The sequence below is a fragment of the Bufo bufo genome, chromosome 2 (assembly GCF_905171765.1).
Source record: "Bufo bufo chromosome 2, aBufBuf1.1, whole genome shotgun sequence".
NCBI lineage: Eukaryota > Metazoa > Chordata > Amphibia > Anura > Bufonidae > Bufo > Bufo bufo.
The window spans coordinates 490,166,971-490,188,095 of record NC_053390.1 but is presented as its reverse complement, the minus strand read 5'-3'; the positions used below and the strand labels follow the sequence as shown (position 1 = coordinate 490,188,095).

Genomic DNA, 21,125 nt, shown 5'->3' with positions numbered 1-21,125 from the left:
AGGTTGCTCGTTGTTGTCACCTATCTGGGACCCGTGGTGTTGTACGTGGCTGGGGTGAAGAACAGACCGTCAATGACATCAATGAGGACGAGGAACGGGAAATGAGTAGCTCGGCATCCAACCTTGTGCAAATGGGGTCTTTCATGCTGTCATGTCTGTTGAGGAACCCTCTGTTACGGTTACTCCCAGGCTAGCTGGAAGCTGGACCGCTTGGATAGTCTGGATCTCTGTTTAGGGAGAGAGAGAGGAGCCGCTTCGTCTCGATATCCAGAAGTATCCTGTAAATGTAGAACAATCCCACTAGCTATTTTACAGCTAGGATAATCTTTCCCCCCAAGAAAACGAGGCGAGGCTGCGATTTGAAGGTCAAGCTAGGACTGACTGTCCTGGGGCATACAGCCTCTTTTATTTACAATCCACAAACATAGTACTGCCCACAGGGGTTTGAAATACAACCAATCAATCCGTTTAATAAACACAGACACTCCCACACAAAATCCTCCTTTCTGCCTGTGATAAGATTACTGAATACAATGGCTAATATAATTATCACAGGCAGAGAAATACAGTTTTAAGAAACATATCACAGGAACCCCAAAACATGCAATAACCCAATAACAAGTATATCATCGGAACCGGGGGATCTGGGTGAACCACATATCCGAAATTCACCCAGATCCGTTCAGTAGTTTGGAAGATACAGTTTTATGCCAGTTACACCGAAAATATACAAGTTATACAGAAAATAGTCACTAATAAATGTGTCCCCTGTTTGGTAGTTTCAAACTACTGAATGATGTCTCTGTGCACCAAATACAGGCAAGATAGCACCGTGTTGAAAAGTCAGAACAGTGTCTGTGAGTTAAAATGGCTGCCATCCATTGTTCTCACCATGTGCTTCATCCATTCAGTTTTGTAACAGTGCTCCCTTTTTGTGGAACACTCTGGCAGACACTGTCTGACCCCTTTTCGGGGCAGACTAAGGCTGTCCAGACCGCTGGTTATGCTGAGCTGAGGTCTGTTTGTCTGGACAACCCGTCGGCGTTGCCATTCTGTTTCCCAGGTCTGTAGGTAATGGTGAAGTTGAAGGGTTGTAATGATAAACTCCAACGTAAAAGTCTGCCGTTTTCCCCAGAGACCCGGTTTAGCCACACCAACGGGTTATGGTCTGTAACCAGAGTGAACTCTTGTCCATACAAATAGGGAGTCAATTTCTTTAGTGCCCACACCAAAGTCAAACACTCTTTTTCTACCGCTGCATAGCTGACTTCGCGTGGCAGGAGCTTACGGCTGATGTAGGCAACTGTGTGCTCCCCTCCGTCTTCGCCTACTTGGCTGAGGAGAGCTCCCAGCCCGAACATGGAAGCGTCTGTATGGACGATAAAACGTTTGCTGAGGGCTGGGGCCGCCAAGACAGGAGCGTTAACAAGAGCATTTTTGAGAGCTTGGAAAGCCGTTTCACAGTGGGGAGACCACAGGACCTGTTGAGGTAAGTTTTTCTTGGTCAGGTCAGTCAGGGGTTTGGCAAGTGTGCTGTAGTCTGGTACAAACCGTCTGTAGTACCCTGCTGTGCCCAGGAATGCTAGGACCTGAGTCTTAGTGGTGGGGGTGGGCCAATTGGCGACAGCTTCTATCTTGGCCGGCTCTGGTCGCTGTTTCCCACACCCCACCCGGTGACCCAGGTACTGTACCTCGGCCATCCCAAAGTGGCATTTTTCTGGCTTCAGAGTCAGGCCAGCAGCCCGGATCTGATCCAGAACCATTCCTATGTGAGCTAAGTGGTCCTCCCAGGACTCACTGTGGATCGCTATGTCGTCCAGGTATGCGCAAGCAAAACTCTTGAAGCCATCCAGGAGCCTATCGACCAAGCGCTGGAATGTAGCTGGGGCATTCTTCATCCCAAACGGTATTACCTTAAAATGATATAAGCCGAACGGGGTGACGAATGCCGACTTGGGGACAGCCTCCTGGGCCAGGGGGATCTGCCAGTAACCCTTGCAGAGGTCGATGGTGGTCAGATAATTTCCCCTGGCTATACGATCGAGTAGCTCGTCTACCCTAGGCATAGGGTAAGCGTCCGTCACTGTCTTTTCATTGAGCCTCCGATAGCCTACGCAAAACCGGGTTGTACCATCTTTCTTCGGCACCAGGACCACTGGGGAAGCCCAGGGACTATTGGAGGACTCAATTACCCTGAGTTGGAGCATCTCACCGATCTCCTTCTTCATCCCTGTCCTAACTGCCTCAGGGATTCGGTAAGGAGCCTGGCGTAAAGGATCTTGTCCTGGGGTATCTACCTGGTGGGTGGTTAAGGTAGTGTACCCTGGCTTCTGGGAGAAAGTGGGGCTTTTGGACTGCAGGAGTTGGTTAAGTTGCTCCCTTTCAGTGGGGCTAAGTCGGTCCCCTATCTTGACCTGAGCTACTATATCTGCGTGGGGACTCTTTTCTAACAGATCTGGAATGGGTAGACTGTCGGGGACTTCCTGAGGGGGACAGCATACGGCCGTCACGTTCTCCGGCCACTCAAGATATTCCTTGAGCATGTTCACATGGAATGTCTTTCTAAGATTGCTGTCATGGCAGCTAGCTATTACGTAAGTGGTGTCTCCCCTTTTCTCCACTATCTGGTAGGGGCCCTGCCAGGACGCCTGCAATTTGTCTGTCTTAACTGGCTTAAGCAATAACACCTTTTGCCCTATGGTAAAGATTCTCTTTCGGGCCCCCCGATCGTACCATACCTTCTGTCTTCTCTGGGCCGATTGGAGGTTAGCCTGCACTGATTTGGCTAATTGCTCCATTCGGTCCCTGAGTTTCAGCACGTACGGCATAATGGGGACACCGTCAGTCTCCATCTCTCCCTCCCAGTGCTCCGGATCAGGTTTAGGGGTCCCCGTACCTTTCTTCCGTAGAGCAACTCGAAGGGAGAGAACCCGGTCGTTTCCTGGGGCACCTCCCGATAAGCAAATAGGAGGTGCGGCAGAAAATGCTCCCAGTCTCGGTATTCCTGAGTAAACGTCTTGAGCATTTGTTTGAGGGTCCCATTGAACCTCTCACAAAGTCCGTTCGTCTGGGGGTGGTATGGAGAGCTCAGGAGGGACTTAATTTTGCAAACCTGCCAGAGTTGCTGAGTCAATTCGGCAGTAAATTGGGTGCCTCGGTCGGACAGGATTTCTTTCGGAAATCCTACCCGGGAGAACACCTGCACCAGCGCATTTGCTACCGTATCCGCTTGGATGTTGGATAGGGCGACAGCTTCCGGGTACCTGGTAGCGTAGTACACTACGGTAAGAATGTAGCGCTTACCGGAGGGACTAGGGGTAGCCAGCGGTCCCACTAGGTCAATAGCAACCCTGCTGAAGGGTTCCTCCACAATGGGCATATTTACTAGATGAGCTTTAGGGTGATCGCCTCTCCTCCCTACTCGTTGACACACATCGCAGGTATTACAATAAGTCCTAACATCAGCGTGTACCCCTGGCCAAAAGAAAGTGAGAGTAATGCGGTGTAGTGTGCGGGTTACAGCTAGGTGGCCTGCCAAGGGAATGTCGTGTCCTATCTTGAGTATTTCTCGACGGTATTTGTGGGGCACTACCAGCTGTCGCCTATGCTGCCCCCTTTTCTCCGTCAAGCAATATAGCTTTCCCTTTTCCCATAAAAAGGTTTCGTTATCTGACCCGTTCCCTCCGGTCTCTGCTCGTTCCCGGTACTTTTGTAATGTCGGGTCAGTCTTAGACTCTGTCTGGAAAGCATCTGTGGTGTCCCAGGGTATGGAACCTAACGGGTCAGTCAAGGTCGGGGTAGGTCTTACCTGTGTCTCCCACACTGGTGAGAGTTCTCGCTCCGTTCGGGCTTGGGCTCGGGTAGTCACTGGGTTCGCCTCGTTGTTGTATACTGGAGCATAGGCAGAAGTCATGGGGCCCAAATCGTTGCCCAGTAGTACTTCGGCAGGTAAATTATCCATTATGCCCACGTTCACGGCCCCCTTTCCCGCTCCCCAATCAAGATGTACTTTAGCGGTCGGAATTTTGTACACATCCCCCCCCGCGCCACTCTAACGGCTACAGTCTGCCCTGATCGCTTGTGCTCCGGCACCAAATGGCTCTGGACCAGTGTAATGGTAGCCCCCGTGTCTCTTAACCCCTCGGTAGATCGCCCCTCGAGCCATACCTTCTGCCGATGGTGCTGGCGGTTATCCGAAGCAGCATATACAGGATCTGCTTCGTGAAGTGGTCCCAAATATTCCTCCATAGGGGCCTCTTGGTTAACACAGAGCGCCGGGCAGGACGAGATGACCCAGAGGGGTAATTATAATTCCGGGGGGTCTGGTGTGCATTAAGGGGGCAGCTAGCCATGAGGTGCCCTGGTTGCTTGCATCGGTAGCAGGTCGGTCTGGGACGATCAGAGTTGTTATTCGGTGGTCCTGAGTACCGTACGGGCCCCGCGGGCACCGGAATTCGGTACGTGGCGATGTACGGTAAACATCTGTGTGTTCGACCCGTGCTGGGGTTCGGTAGTTCGTGGGTTCGTGTAGACGGGAGTCGTAATGTTAATCGGCCAATTTGGCTGCTTCTTCTAAGGTAGTGTCACTACCAGAGCTTTGGGACGTTCTCACAGCTCTGTTTCTCCACCCCTGTGATGATGTCACTACTAGAGCTGGGAGGAGTTCTCTGTTTCCTTCCTCCCAGCTGTTCCTCCTGCGTTTGATTTCCCTGCCTTTATATTCCCCCTCCTCGTATTGTAAGGTGTGGATTATATTTCTCATTTGAGTTGTAGCTCTTGCTTGAGTATCTTCCCTTGTATGCTATCCTTTCACTGGACCTGTGTTCTGCTGCAGCCAGCCTGTCTTTGGATCCGTCTTTACTGCGGCTGCAGCCCCTTCAGCTAAGTGTGCAGACATTGTTGTGTATCTGTGTGTTTTCTGACTGGATCCGAGGCGACCACGGTTCCCTCCATATACTGAGCAGGGCACCGGTGGCCGTGCCCCTTCCACTATTGTAGGGGTTACAGTGGTCATCAGTCTTAGGTACGCGGGCATGCCTCCTTCCACCATTTGGATCCGGGCATGGGCTTAGCAGCATAGGGAGAGCTTTGAGGGTCTGACAGGGGTCACCCTTTATCCTCCCTAGTTTGGGTCCGGTCAGTAGCTCTATTTTCTGTGCATGCTCTTGTTGCTCACATACAGCCGTGACAGGTAGAAGGTCGTCTGTCTCGCAGCCATTCCTTCCCCTGCTGCTCCATGCCGTTATAAAAATGTTCTAAGAGAAATAATTGTAAAATTTCCTCACCAGTCACAGCTTTACTTCCGCTCATCCAGTGATTTGCCGCTCTCCGCATTCGGTGCGCCCATTCCATATGTGTATCGTTAGGCTTCTTTTTCGTGCTACGAAATTGTCGGCGATACGTGTCAGGAGTTACAGCGTACCGCCGCAACAGTGTCTCTTTGACAAGCGCATACTGTGTCACTTCCTCAGCGCCCAGAGTCCGAAATGCTTCCAGGGCTCGCCCAGATAGTTTCCCAGACAATATCGTGGGCCACTCTCTGTTGGGAATCTGGTGCAGGGCACATTGCCTTTCGAAGTCCGCCAAATATTCATCGATTCCTGTCTCGCTCTCTAGGAAGGGTCTAAAAGCTGCATAGGGTAACTTTGGCCTCCTGGCGTTTTCGACAGGAACGATTACCTGCGGTGCTTCGGCATTGCGGTGTGCGGTCACTAGGCTGAGTTCGTGGGCTCGAACCTTCCGTATATCCTCGTCCGCTTCTGCCATCAACTACTGCACCAGTTTCATAGGTGGGTTCGGCCCGTATAGCGAGAGCCTCTCCCGAGTAAATCCTTCAGGGTCGCACGTTTCAATTTTTCGTAAGCGCTCTCCATCCGTTCAGTACCTCTCCTAGGAAATCCAGGACAATCCCACCGCTGCCATCCAAATGTTACGGTTACTCCCAGGCTAGCTGGAAGCTGGACCGCTTGGATAGTCTGGATCTCTGTTTAGGGAGAGAGAGAGGAGCCGCTTTGTCTCGATATCCAGAAGGATCCTGTAAATGTAGAACAATCCCACTAGCTATTTTACAGCTAGGCGAGGCTGCGATTTGAAGGTCAAGCTAGGACTGACTGTCCTGGGGCATACAGCCTCTTTTATTTACAATCCACAAACATAGTACTGCCCACAGGGGTTTGAAATACAACCAATCAATCCGTACAATAAACACAGACACTCCCACACAAAATCCTCCTTTCTGCCTGTGATAAGATTACTGAATACAATGGCTAATATAATTATCACAGGCAGAGAAATACAGTTTTATAAAACATATCACAGGAACCCCAAAACATGCAATAACCCCATAACAAGTATATCCTCGGAACCGGGGGATCTGGGTGAACAACATATCCGAAATTCACCCAGATCCGTTCAGTAGTTTGGAAGATACAGTTTTATGCCAGTTACACCGAAAATATACAAGTTATACAGAAAATAGTCACTAATAAATGTGTCCCCTGTTTGGTAGTTTCAAACTACTGAATGATGTCTCTGTGCACCAAATACAGGCAAGATAGCACCGTGTTGAAAAGTCAGAACAGTGTCTGTGAGTTAAAATGGCCGCCATCCATAGTTCTCACCATGTGCTTCATCCATTCAGACTAACATGGTAAATAACAGTTTTGTAACACCCTCGTATAAAAAGGATGAAGGAGAACGACCTGTACTGGGTGGCCACGCTACTAGACGCCCGGTATAAGCAGAAAGTGGCGGAAATGTTACCAACTTACCGAAAGTCAGAAAGGATGCAGCAGTTCAAAACAAAACTAAAAAAATTATTATTATACTAAAAAACACAGCTTATAAGGGGGATGTCACAGCACAACGGGAATCTAACAGGGGAAGAGGTGAAAGTAATTCTCCTCCTACCACGACCACAAGGACAGGACGCTTTACAGATGTGTTGTTGATGGAGGACATGCAGAGCTTTTTCAGTCCTACACATCGCCACAGCCCTTCAGGATCCAGCCTTAGAGAACGACTCGACAGGTAGCAGACTACCTCACCTTAACTGCAGATATCGACACTCTGAGGAGCGATGAACCCCTTGACTACTGGGTGTGCAGGCTTGACCTGTGGCCTGAGCTATCCCAGTTTGCGATAGAACTTCTGGCCTGCCCCGCTTCAAGTGTCCTGTCAGAAAGGACCTTCAGTGCAGCAGGAGGCATTGTCACTGACAAAAGAAGTCGCCTCGGTCAAAAAAGTGTTGATTACCTCACCTTCATTAAGATGAATGAGGCATGGATCCCGAAGGGACTGACAGTGGGGGATACGTTTGACTAACAAAAGGGCCTGATGACATGCCTTGGCCTCAAAATGGTCCCCACGCTGCTGTATTTAATGTCTGCATACCGGATTACTTTCGTGAATTCTCCGCCACCAACTAGGGTTCAAGCCGCAATGTTTTAGTCACCTTTCTGCCTTGAAAACATCAATTTTTCTGGCCGCTGCTACAACACCGGCTGCAACAATAACATTATTTTTCAGGCATGTGTACATGCCTAATTTTTCTGGCCTTTGGTGCTGCACTGTGGCTGCAAAAACAAAACAAAAAAAAAAAGGCACATACAAGTGTCAATTCCCCTTTGTGATCGTTACCTTGTTGTGGTGAAGGGGCTTGCATATCACAATGAAGCGATCATCACCTCTATGAGTGTGTTGGCAATGTTGCCACACCCCAGATGATAAGGCCGTTGCTTCATTATGATCAGACCAAAAGCGATCAGCTGGATAATTTTTCATAGAAAAAAACATACATTTTTTTATATATTTTTTTTAAAGTTGTATGGGTGGGTTTTTATTACATAAAATAAAAAAATCATAATAAAGTCTCTTAATAGTTTATTAGAAATAAGGCAGACAATTTAAAAAATCCCCATCAATTCCAATACAAAGCAAGTACAAAGCTCAGAACTAAATTATTCCAGGATGTCGTAATGGTTCGTTAATTCGACAATGGTTAATTAATTCGACACAAGTCCCCGGATAGGGGACGTAACAGGGATTAAACTGATAGGAATAGTACTAGTTAAGACACCACTCATATAGGGTGTCTCAGCACATTGCTCCGTGCACGCGCAGTGCCCCAACTTGGGACTGAGTAAGAGGACAGACCAAGCTGCTTTTTCCATCTCCCGGTTCCTAAAATCAATTCATTTTGGTGTATCAGAGTTTGGTCTGTCACTGTGAAGGCAGTCGAAGGTACCCGGCCTAAATTTTTTTTCACAAAAGGCAATCCCACCCTGATATGGGACGTAACAGGGATTAAACTGATGAGAATAGTACTACAGAAAATACCACTCATATCGGGTGGGGCAGTAAATTGCACGGAGCAGACGCAGTGACCGTGGCGTGGATTGTGGCTGGTGTGGGCAACACATGTCCAGGAGGGACGCAGCACTGCACACCTGCTTCCTTAGCAGGGGGTCAGCTAGGACTAACTAACTGGAACTAACTGGTCCCCTCCCTTCTTGCAGAACATGGGACTCGCCCACTCCTCTACAGGGGAAGTTAGAATGGACTGGAAGGTTCCATTCTGTTCTTCATACTGCTCTGGCAAATTTGCTGCCACCTGCTGGTGAACCAGGGACATTACATTTGAACATAAACCGATGAATAACAGGAAATGCACAATATATGGGACCTGGAATAGATTAATAAAATGACATTGAGAGTGCATATCCAGATAGAAACAGGGCATAGGTGTGGTAATGCCACTCGGGTGTTTTATATATTTTAGTATTTTCCAATGATAGGTTAGTATTGAACATCAGTAGTGCATTAGGTGCTCTGAGATTGTAATATTGTTTTATTCTGTGATTGAATAGGCCTGGTAGTATTTGAGCTTTACAGACAGTTTTTCTGGCCAGGAGATGCACGTCCTAGCTCTCCTTGGTGACAGTACACTCCCCTTTTTTGTGCTGTGCATGGGGCATGCTGGAGATGTTAAAGGGAGATTTACTCCCACCCACTCTCATAACAGCAGCTGAGTGACATGTAGTGACTGGACAGGTGGGAGTGTCAGGATATCACTCCCACTCTCCTGGGATTGGTCATGGTTGGTCTTTTCCATAGGACAGGCTGGGTTTACAAGAGAGGATGAGGCCTGGGAAAGTCATCACTGCTTCTCTGACTAGCCGTGCTGCACTGACCTGCTCTACCACACCCTCTGACAAACCGAATCAGGCAAAATGCGTCGGAGGAGGAGCTTAGTTGGTCTTTTAATAGCATTAGGGCGCATGTTAGGCTAGGGTTTAGGTTTCAGGACTGATTGGGGTCGCTTTTCTAACAGCAAGTGCTCCGCTGCGCCAGTGTTAGGGCAGATTTTGCAGCTGATATGCACGGAGACTAGGGAACGAATAGATGACCCCAGCAGCCTCAAATTTGAAACCAAACCCTTGTATATATACGTTTGTATTATTATTATTTTTTTTACATTGGGTATTTTAACCCCTTTGGCAACATGTGACATACTAATACATCACAGCAGGAAGTGACTTCTGCAAATAGACGTACTAATAATTGATGATGAATGGGTGGGCACCGGACCTGTACTTGCCCAATCAATGCAGGGGTCGGCTGTGACTGACAGGTGAACCCTTGCTATATCCCTGCTTGCGTCACTGTAAACGGATCAATGCTGGCCTTGGCTCCCTCTGCCTCTCCATTGCCCCAACCCCCCCCCCTTCCCCGCGCTGCTGTGACAGGGGGTTGAGGGCTGCCATGGCAACCTCAGGCCTCGCAAAGGCCTCAGCGTCTGCCATGTACAGATGTCTGTGAGACCCAGTCTGTGGGGCACACTGTCAGTGTATTACACTGACAGTCAGTGTAGTACAATACAGCATGTACTACAATGAAACAAGGATGAGACCCTGAAATGTTTAAGTCCCTGTACTGGGACCAAAGTTAAAAAGTAAAAAAAAAGTAAAAAAAAAAAACAGCGACCCCAATCAGTCCTGAAACCTAAACCCTAGCCTTACATGCACCCTAATGCTATTGAAAGACTAACTAAGCTCCTCCTCCGACGCATTTTGCCTGATTCGGTTTGTCAGAGGGTGTGGTAGAGCAGGTCAGTGCAGCACGGCTAGTCAGAGAAACAGTGATGAGTTTCCCAGGCCTCATCCTCTCTTATAAATTGTAAACCCTGCCTGTCCTATGGAAAACACCAACCATATAAAAAAAGAAAAAAGAAAAGTTTACAGTAAAAAAAAAAAAAAAGGTCTGGGGATCAGGCATGGCAGTGCTGTGTCAGACTTGCTTCCATGCTGTGTCCCTGTCACCTAGGCCACTTCCCCTGTGATACACACATAAACCACGCGCCCTGGTGATGATGCATCACTTAGGCCATGCCATTCTTCTGAAGCCAAAAAACCCCGGTGATGAGAGCGCACATGCATGCTGGTCGAGATTAGTGAGTTATTTGTATTACATGTGTATGTTTGTGTTAAAGTCTGGGTGACTGCTCAGCCTGCCTATCTCAGGACTGATTTTATTCTGTTCCATTGGGGCGCTGAGTCCCTGGACCTATGTTTTGATCCAGGGACTCCGTGCTCTATTTAAACCACCTGTTGGTAGTACACCCTTGCCAGTTGTAGTTTTTTAACTTGCTTGCTATCGTGTGTTATTGGATTGCAACTATTTGGATTTGACTTCGGCTTGACTTGGGCCTCTCTATCTGCTTAGTGACTTTGTACCCCGTTTCCAGTCTGGTTTAACCCTTGGTTTGGATATTTTTGACCACTCTGTGTCCTGTGATTTGTTGTGAACTAGCCGTTTAGGGCTTGCTCTGCAAGTAAGCAGGGACAGCAGGTTTGGTGCAAGTTAGGACTGTGTGAGTGTGTTTTTCTGCCTATGGTCATGACAGGCCCTTTTGTAGTGCCATGGAGCAGGGGTACTTTGATGTTTAGACATTTGTGGACATTTGCCTATTTCCTCTATGCAAAGTTATAAACTTCTTACTTTTTCTCTTGAAAGGGTTAACTTATACTGTTTATTACTGTATTGCTGCATTTTATTTGTATGTTGTAATATATATTCTGTTCATTTGCACTGTATTTGCAAGGCTCTGTGTAAAGAGTTAATGAATACTGAGAGACTTTTGGGACTTTGAAAGAGAAGCTGGTAATTTTCCATAGCTGCCATAGGGTTTAAAGAAGAGCATGTTTTGGAGGGAAAAACCCAGATGTTGTTTACCACCAAATCCAGACAGTGTGACCTTTTGGATGTCTGGTTTTAGCTATTTTATGTCTGGAAACTTGTATTTGTCTGGAAAAACTGCTGTGACATTGGAATCATGGAAGCTCTAATGTAAGTCTATGCCAGATGGGAGTGGTAACTTTGTAATTGTTTGTGCTAAGTTTCTCCACTCCACCACTCCCACTAGAACGTTTCAGTCTAGCTAGAAATGGTATATAAGGTGAGCAGTCAGAACTCGTAGTGTTCTGCAGTTAGGGACCAGTGCTTGGAGGGAAGACTCTGCAAGCCTGCATGAGTGACCAGAGGAGCACAAAGAGATGGGGACGCTAAGCCTCAGAGCATGGGTCGCCAGCCCTGTGACCAAGGAGCCAACCGGACTACTGAGCTACAGACCGTCGGCCACCAGCCTTTGGCCATGGTACCGGCCTTCTGGGAGAGAGAGAGGCAAAGCTACCTCAGGCCTTTCCTCAGCATCAAATCCTTCTTCTGCCACGGAGGAGACTGGAGAAGCCAGCCCTATGCCTCACCTGTATTGTTTTGCACCTGAATTCCTCCAGTAAAGATGCACACTGGTTTACTGCAGACCGTGACTCTCTGGAGTTATTTCCCATTGGGTTGCACTACGCCTTACAATCCCTTCCTGAGAGCAGCAACACATGGTGACATTTTGACGGTGTCCAGGGGACCCAGAGTAGCGTTAGGGCCACCCCAAGCCCAGTCACTTTTTAAAAAAAAATATTTTTAATAAAAATAGACATATTAGATATACTCGCATTCGTAAGGAGCGGCTCCATAAAAATATCCCATGACCTACTCCCTAAGGTGAATGCCGTAGAAAAAATAAAATCTGTGCAAAAACAGCCATTTTTGCCCCAAAAAGTTTAATAATGAACTATCAAAAAAACATATGTACCCACAATGGTACCAATACATTATTTTTTTTTTAAATCCTTTATTATGTAAAACAAACAAAAGAAAAAATAGACATATTTGGTTAGTCAGGTCCGTAACAACCTACTCTTCATAAATAACATATGAACTATCCTGTCAGGTGAACGCTGTAAAAAACAAAAAATAATAAATCTGTGCCAGAACAGCCATTTTTTGGTTACCTTGCCTCGAAAAAAGTGCAATATCGAGTGGTCAAAAATCATATGTACCCAAAATACACTGCTCAAAAAAATAAAGGGAACACTTAAACAACACAATGTAACTCCAAGTCAATCACACTTCTGTGAAATCAAACTGTCCACTTAGGAAGCAACACTGAGTGACAATCAATTTCACATGCTGTTGTGCAAATGGGATAGACAACAAGTGGAAATGATAGGCAATTAGCAAGACACCCACAGAACACTTCTCAGTTCCTATGCTTCCTGGCTGATGTTTTGGTCACTTTTGAATGCTGGCGGTGCTTTCACTCTAGTGGTAGCATGAAACGGAGTCTACAACCCACACAAGTGGCTCAGGTAGTGCAGCTTATCCAGGATGGCACATCAATGTGAGCTGTGGCAAGAAGGTTTGCTGTGTCTGTCAGCGTAGTGTCCAGAGCATGGAGGCGCTACCAGGAGACAGGCCAGTACATCAGGAGACGTTGAGGAGGCCGTAGGAGGGAAACAACCCAGCAGCAGGACCGCTACGTCCGCCTTTGTGCAAGGAGGAACAGGAGGAACACTGCCAGAGCCCTGCAAAATGACCTCCAGCAGGCCACAAATGTGCATGTGTCTGCTCAAACTGTCAGAAACAAACTCCATGAGGGTGATATGAGGGCCCGATGTCCACAGGTGGGGGTTGTGCTTACAGCCCAACACCGTGCAGGACGTTTGGAATTTGCCAGAGAACACCAAGATTGGCAAATTCGCCACTGGCGCCCTGTGCTCTTTACAGATGAAAGCAGGTTCACACTGAGCACATGTGACAGACGTGACAGAGTCTTGAGACGCCGTGGAGAACGTTCTGCTGCCTGCAACATCCTCCAGCATGACCGGTTTGGCATTGGGTCAGTAATGGTGTGGGGTGGCATTTCTTTGGAGGGCCGCACAGCCCTCCATGTGCTCGCCAGAGGTAGCCTGACTGCCATTAGGTACCGAGATGAGATCCTCAGACCCCTTGTGAGACCATATGCTGGTGCGGTTGGCCCTGGGTTCCTCCTAATGCAAGACAATGCTAGACCTCATGTGGCTGGAGTGTGTCAGCAGTTCCTGCAAGACGAAGGCATTGATGCTATGGACTGGCCCGCCCGTTCCCCAGACCTGAATCCAATTGAGCACATCTGGGACATCATGTCTCGCTCTATCCACCAACGTCACGTTGCACCACAGACTGTCCAGGAGTTGGCAGATGCTTTAGTCCAGGTCTGGGAGGAGATCCCTCAGCAGACCGTCCGCCGCCTCATCAGGAGCATGCACAGGCGTTGTAGGGAGGTCATACAGGCACGTGGAGGCCACACACACTACTGAGCCTCATTTTGACTTGTTTTAAGGACATTACATCAAAGTTGGATCAGCCTGTAGTGTGTTTTTCCACTTTAATTTTGAGTGTGACTCCAAATCCAGACCTCCATGGGTTAAAAAATTTGATTTCCATTTTTTTATTTTTGTGTGATTTTGTTGTCAGCACATTCAACTATGTAAAGAATAAAGTATTTCAGAAGAATATTTAATTAACTCAGATCTAGGATGTGTTATTTTTGTGTTCCCTTTATTTTTTTGAGCAGTGTAGTATCAATAAAACCATCACCTTATCCTAGTTTCCAAAATGAGGTCACTTTTTGGGAGTTTCTACTGTAGGGGAACATCAGGGGTCTTCAAATGCCACATGGCACTTAAAATTATCCCAGTTAAATCTGACCTCCAAAATCCATATCTTGCTTCTTCTCTTCTGCGCCCTGACATGTGCACATACAGCTGTATGACCACATATGGGGTATTTCTGTTAACTGCAGACTCAGAGTAATAAATATTCGGTTTTGTTTTGCTCAAACAAAAAAGAGACTGCACTGCAGAAAGAATATTACTTTTCTTTTCTTTTCCTCTCTCCTCGGATTAAAAGGGAAGAAAGCTAGGTTTTCACCAGGTTCACAGGATGTAACAACATCCTCCTCAGATCTACAAGTGCAAGATTCCATTCACAGTGTGCGTATTTATCACCACTTGTGTCCCCACATCTCCATAGGCTTCAGCAAACACCTTCTCTGGTATTCCTTGATCTTCTCATATATCCCTGTTTCCTCATAAACCAAAGAAACGCGGAGGATAGTGAAGCACTTAGGGGTGCGATTTAAAAAAAACCCACTTATTATACTCACAAAATTAAAAATATAACAAGCATTCAGATCAGCCTGCACAGACGCCCGACCCGGGTTTCGCTACAAAGCTTCTTCAGGAAAAGTAATATTCTTTCTGCAGCGCAGTCTCTTTTTTGTTTGAATCTTGGTTAAGTGACAAAAACCCACGTCACTATTTGCAGCTTGCAGCGCAGAGGAATTACCGTAAGATAACCAGAGACATTTCTCCTTTGTATTTTGGACGGTTTCGTTTTGCTGTTAACCCTTGCTGTGTTACAGGGAAAAAAATGGATTACAAATTTAGAAATTTCTCCTCAATCTCCCTTTAATTCTTGTGGAACACCTAAAGGGTTAATAACGTTTGTAAAATCATATTTGAATAACTTGAGTGGTGTAGTTTCTAAAATAGGGCCATTTATTGGTGATTTCTATTATGTAACTGAATTGGTCCATTAAAAGTGGGTTTTGGAAATTTTCTTTTCTAAAATTATTAAAAATTGTATTTAATTATACTCCATCTAAACTCTAAAAACTGACAATGACATTTATAAAATGATGCCAACATGAATTAAACATCTGAGAAATGTAAAGTAATAACTATTTTATGAGGTGTCATTATCTGTCTTAAAAACAGAGAAATAGAAATTTTGAAAATTGTGAATTTTTCCAAATTTTTGTTCCAAATGTTGGTAAATTTTTTATTGTTTTTAATAAATAAAGGAGAAATATATTGACTTTAATTTACCCCTATCATGAAGTACAATGTGTCATGAGAAAATCTCTGAATGGCTTGGATAAGTAAAAGCATTCCAAAATTATTACCACAAGTGATACATGTCAGATTAGCAAAAAAAAATAAAAAATGGCAAAAAACAAATAAAAGTGAAGTTTTATTCCCCATTTGCTAGCCAGGGAAAGTGCACATCTACACATTGGGTTGGCTTTATTCCCTTTAAGTTCAGAAAAAACATAGATGTAAATGTATAAATTGCTAGTTTTACTGAATCTTCTCTAAAACTATATGTGAATTTGCAGACTGCATTGCATTTTCTGATGACAAGTCCTCTTTAGGACAAAGTCATCATCAATATCAGATCGGCAGTGGTCCAACTTATGGCGCTCCACTAAAAAGCTGTTTTCACAAGCTGCGGCACTGGCACCGGCCACCGGAACTACACAGTTAGTGTAGTGGTCATGTCTAGGTACTGAAACCCATAAAGCTGCATAAAAAAAATCATTCACCATTTATGATTGTTTGTGCAGCTGTTAATTTTCATTAATGTTGGCAGCACATTCCCCATATACATGGAAAGATGTGTTCAGAATTGCGATTGTTCGCTCGATCATCTGCCCGTGTAATAAGCCCTTTAGAGGAAAGAATGTTTCACTATCAGCATAGAAGGTCTTTTCAGTGTTAGGCCTCTTTCAGACGGGCGTTGCGGGAAAATGTGTGGGTGGGTTACGGGAACACCCGAGATTTTTCCGCGCTAGTGCAAAACATTGTAATGCGTTTTGCACTCGCGTGAGAAAAATTGCGCATGTTTGGTACCCAAACCCGAACTTCTTCACAGAAGTTCGGGCTTGGAATCGGTGTTCTGTAGATTGTATTATTTTCCCTTATAACATGGTTATAAGGGAAAATAATAGCATTCTGAATACAGAATGCATAGTAAAATAGCGCTGGAGGGGTTAAAAAAATAAATAAATAATTTAACTCACCTTAGTCCACTTGATCGCGGCCCGGCATCTCCTTCTGTCTCCTTTTCTGAATAGGACCTGTGGTGAGTATTCATTACAGGAACAGGACCTGTGATGACGTCACTCCGGTCATCACATGATCCATCACATGATCCATCACCATGGTAAAAAATCATGTGATAGATCATGTGAGGACCGGAGTGACATCATCACAGGTCCTATTCAGCAAAGGAGACAGAAGGAGATGCCGGGCTGCGCAATCAAGTGGACTAAGGTGAGTTAAATTTTTTTATTTTTTATTTTTTAACCCCTCCAGCGCTGTTTTACTACGCATTCTGTATTCAGAATGCTATTATTTTCCCTTATAACCATGTTATAAGGGAAAAAAATAATGATCGGGTCTCCATCCCGATCGTCTCCTGGCAACCGTGCGTGAAAATCGCACCGCATCCGCACTTGCTTGCGGATGCTTGCGATTTTCACGCAACCCCATTCACTTCTATGGGGCCTGCGTTGCGTGAAAAACGCAGAATATAGAGCATGCTGCGATTTTCACGCAACGCACAAGTGATGCGTGAAAATCACTGCTCATGTGAACAGCCCCATAGAAATGAATGGGTCGGTATTCAGTGCGAGTGCAATGCGTTCAACTCACGCATCGCATCCGCGCGGAATACTCGCCCGTGTGAAAGGGGCCTTAGAGCTTTGAAACTATGAAATCCTCTACCCCAGAATGTGATGGTTGGTTGATTAAATTACTTTAAATAGTATCTAGGTTTCTTTCTAAAAAGCCTTATGGTCTCATTTATCAAAACTAACAATAAAACTGTCATTGTTGCCTATAGCAACCAATTGCAGCCTGGGCTTAAGTTGTTAAACTGCTCTGGACAAATCAAAGCTAAGCCTTGATTGGTTGCTAAGAGCAACAAAAAGTCTTACTTTATTCACCAGTGTTTGTTCAGTGATTTCCATCAGTGATTTTGAACCAAAACCAAGTGCGGCTCTAAACACAGAAGAGGTGCAGATCCTTCCCTTCTACCTTATCTCTGTGTAGCTTCCTCGCCAGGTTTTGACTCACAATCATGGAAATCACTGGCCAAAACACACGTGTGAATAAGGCATTACTGTTAGTTTTGATAAATTAGCCCCTTCTCTATAATATTGTTGTTCCTTTTATTATTATAGGTGGTGTGAAAGCCTGTTCATTAAATTGTTTGGCTAAAGGATTTAATTTCTACACTGAAAGAGCAGCAGCAGTAATAGATGGGACTCCATGTAGACCCGAATCCTATGATGTTTGTGTTAATGGGGAGTGCAAGGTATGTATTTACATCTAACTACAACTCTATATAATATTTTTGTCTTTGCACATTGCAGTGATGATGAGATTACAATGTTAGTCTAGGATTTTAAAAACTCTTCCAGAAACAAAAAATGGGTTGTGTCTGGTGAATTAGGCTGTGGACAGGAGTAGCACATACTTTGGAATAAAGTAGCCATATTTTTCCAATGCTCTAGAACCCCCTACGACCTCATGCACATGAACGTATTTTCATTCTGTGTTCGTTTCCGTTTTTTTGCGGACCGTACACTCTGTGTGCATTCCGTTTCCGTATGTCCGTTCCGCAAAATAATAGAACATGTCCTATTATTGTCCGCATTATGGACAAGGATAGTACTGTTCTATTAGGGGCCAGCTGTTCCGTTCCGCAAAATACCAAATGCACACGGATGTTATCCGTATTTTTTGCGGATCCGTTTATGCGGACTGCAAAATACATACGGTTGTGTGCATGAGGCCTTAGGGTTAGGGATGAGCGAACCCGAACTGTATAGTACGGGTCCATACCGAATTTTGGGGTGTTCGTGACACGGACCCAAACCTTTTCGTAAAAGTCCGGGTTCGGTGTTCGGCGCTTTCTTGGCGCTTTTTGAAAGGCTGCAAAGCAGCCAATCAACAAGCGTCATACTACTTGCCCCAAGAGGCCATCACAGCCATGCCTACTATTGGAATGGCTGTGATTGGCCAGTGCAGCATGTGACCCAGCCTCTATTTAAGCTGGAGTCACGTAGCGCCGCACGTCACTCTGCTCTGATCAGTGTAGGGATAGGATGCAGCTGCTGCTGTTATGGCCAGATTAGGCAGTGATTTACTTACTGATCGATGTACAGCTGTGTATCATTCAACCTCTGCTATTAAATTGCTCACTGTTTTAAGGCTGCCCAGAGCGTTTTTCAGTCACTTTTTTCTGGGGTGATCGGCGGCTATTTTGTGTCTTGTGGTGCGCCAGCACAAGCTGCCACAAAGTACATTTAACCATCAATAGTGTTTTTTGTTTTTTTTGCTATATCCCACATCAGGGGCTTAGCTGTGCTTGCTATTTTATTGAGGGGTGAAATACAATTGGCAAAATAGCAGTACCCTAAATCTGGTGTTTACTGTAATACTGTCTGCTGTCTGGCAAAGGATATATTTTTTTCTGGGTTAAAATACAATTCCCAACTTAGCAATTCCCTAAATCAGTTGTTTCTGCTGTATCAGGCCAAGTTTAAATCTATCCATAAAAGGGTATATTAGATTGAAGGTGCGGATAGGGTCATTCTCAATAACTTCAAACGCTACCGTGCATCTCCAAGTCTAATTCTGTCTGTAAACGTATACCTGTCATCCACCGCCTAAATACTAGGCCTACAATTTATATTCAGCTAAATCTGTGTTTACTGCTGTGGCTGGTAAAGTTATTTAGTGTCCGCCAAAGCACAGTTTTTGTTCTGGGTTGAAATACAATTCCCAACTTAGCAATTCCCTACATCAGTGGTTTCTGCTGTATCAGGCCAAGTTTAAATCTATCCATAAAAGGGTATATTAGATTGAAGGTGCAGATAGGGTCATTCTCAATAACTTCAAACGCTACCGTTCATCTCCAAGTCTAATTCTGTCCGTAAACGTATACCTGTCATCCACCGCCGAAATACTAGGCCTACAATTTATAGTCAGCTAAATCTGTGGTTACTGCTGTGCCTTTATTAGTGTAATACGGTACCTAAGTAGATAGCCAGATAGTGTTAGGTGCCTGTAAAAAAAAGGCCTGAATTAGAATTCAATACGTTGGGACAAATAATTTTTTTCTTATTGTGGTGAACGGTAACAATGAGGAAAACTTCTAGTAAGGGACGCGAACATGGTCGTGGTGGTGTTAGTGGACCCTCTGGTGCTGGGAGAGGACGTGGCCGTTATGCCACAGCCACATGTCCTAGTGTACCAACTACCTCAGGTCCCAGTAGACGCCAGAATTTACAGCGATATTTGGTGGGGCCCAATGCCGTTCTAAGGATGGTAAGGCCTGAGCAGGTACAGGCATTAGTCAATTGGGTGGCCGACAGTGGATCCACCACGTTCACATTATCTCCCACCCAGTCTTCTGCAGAAAGCGCACAGATGGCGCCTGAAAACCAAGCCCATCAGTCTGTCACATCACCCCCATGCATATCAGGGAAACTGTCTGAGCCTCAACTTATGCAGCAGTCTCTTATGCTGTTTGAAGACTCTGCTGGCAGGGTTTCCCAAGGGCATCCACCTAGCCCTTCCCCAGCGGTGGAAGACAGAATGCACTGACGCACAACCACTTGTGTTTCCTGATGATGAGGACATGGGAATACCACCTCAGCACGTCTCTGATGATGAAACACAGGTGCCAACTGCTGCGTCTTTCTGCAGTGTGCAGACTGAACAGGAGTTCAGGGAGGAAGACTGGGTGGAAGACGATGCAGGGGATGATGAGGTCCTAGACCCCACATGGAATGAAGGTCGAGCCACTGACTTTCAGAGTTCAGAGGAAGAGGCAGTGGTGAGACCGAGCCAACAGCGTAGCAAAAGAGGGAGCAGTGGGCAAAAGCAGAACACCCTCCGCCAAGAGAGTCCTCCTGCTACTGGCCACCGCTATCTGGGACCGAGCACCCCAAAGGCAGCTTCAAGGAGTTCCCTGGCGTGGCAGTTCTTCAAACAATGTGCTGATGACAAGACCCGAGTGGTTTGCACGCTGTGCCATCAGAGCCTGAAGCGAGGCATTAACGTTCTGAACCTTAGCACAACCTGCATGACCAGGCACCTGCATGCAAAGCATGAACTGCAGTGGAGTAAACACCTTAAAAACAAGGAACTTACTCAGGCTCCCCCTGCTACCTCTTCTGCTGCTGCCTTGGCCTCTTCCTCCGCCTCTGGAGGAACGTTGGCACCTGCCTCCCAGCAAACAGAGGATGTACCACCAACACCACCACCTCCGTCACCAAGCATCTCCACCATGTCACACGGCAGCGTTCAGCTCTTCATCTCACAAACATTTGAGAGAAAGCGTAATTCCCACCTAGCCACCCTTGATCCCTGGCCCTGAATGCCAGCATTTCTAAACTACTGGCCTATGAAATGCTGTCATTCAGGCTGGTGGACACAGACAGCTTCAAACAGCTCATGTCGCTTGCTGTACCACAGTATGTTGTTCCCAGCCGCCACTACTTCGCCAAGAGAGCCGTACCTTCCCTGCACAACCAAGTATCCGATAAAATCAAGTGTGCACTGCGGAACGCCATCTGTGGCAAGGTCCACCTAACCACAGATACGTGGACCAGTAAGCACGGCCAGGGACGCTATATCTCCCTAACTGCACACTGGGTAAATGTAGTGGTGGCTGGGCCCCAGGCGGAGAGCTGTTTAACGCACGTCCTTCCGCCGCCAAGGATCACAGGGCAACATTCTTTGCCTCCTGTAGCCTCCTCCTCCTACTCGGCTTCCTCCTCCTCTTCTTCCACCTGCTCATCCAGTCAGCCACACACCTTCACCACCAACTTCAGCACAGTCCGGGGTAAACGTCAGCAGGCCATTCTGAAACTCATATGTTTGGGGGACAGG

At 46.2% G+C, this 21,125-nt stretch overlaps 1 protein-coding gene across 1 annotated transcript in view; it reads left to right on the top strand.

Moving 5' to 3' along the window:
• LOC120990946 (A disintegrin and metalloproteinase with thrombospondin motifs 10-like) overlaps positions 1 to 17,671 on the top strand; it is a 208,191-nt gene extending 190,520 nt beyond the window's left edge. Inside the window, exons 8-9 of the mRNA XM_040419838.1 lie at positions 17,405 to 17,538; positions 17,645 to 17,671. Of these exons, the coding sequence (XP_040275772.1) occupies positions 17,405 to 17,538; positions 17,645 to 17,671 (161 nt within the window). The remainder of the gene's footprint in view (positions 1 to 17,404; positions 17,539 to 17,644) is intronic.
• The last annotated feature ends 3,454 nt before the right edge of the window (positions 17,672 to 21,125 follow it).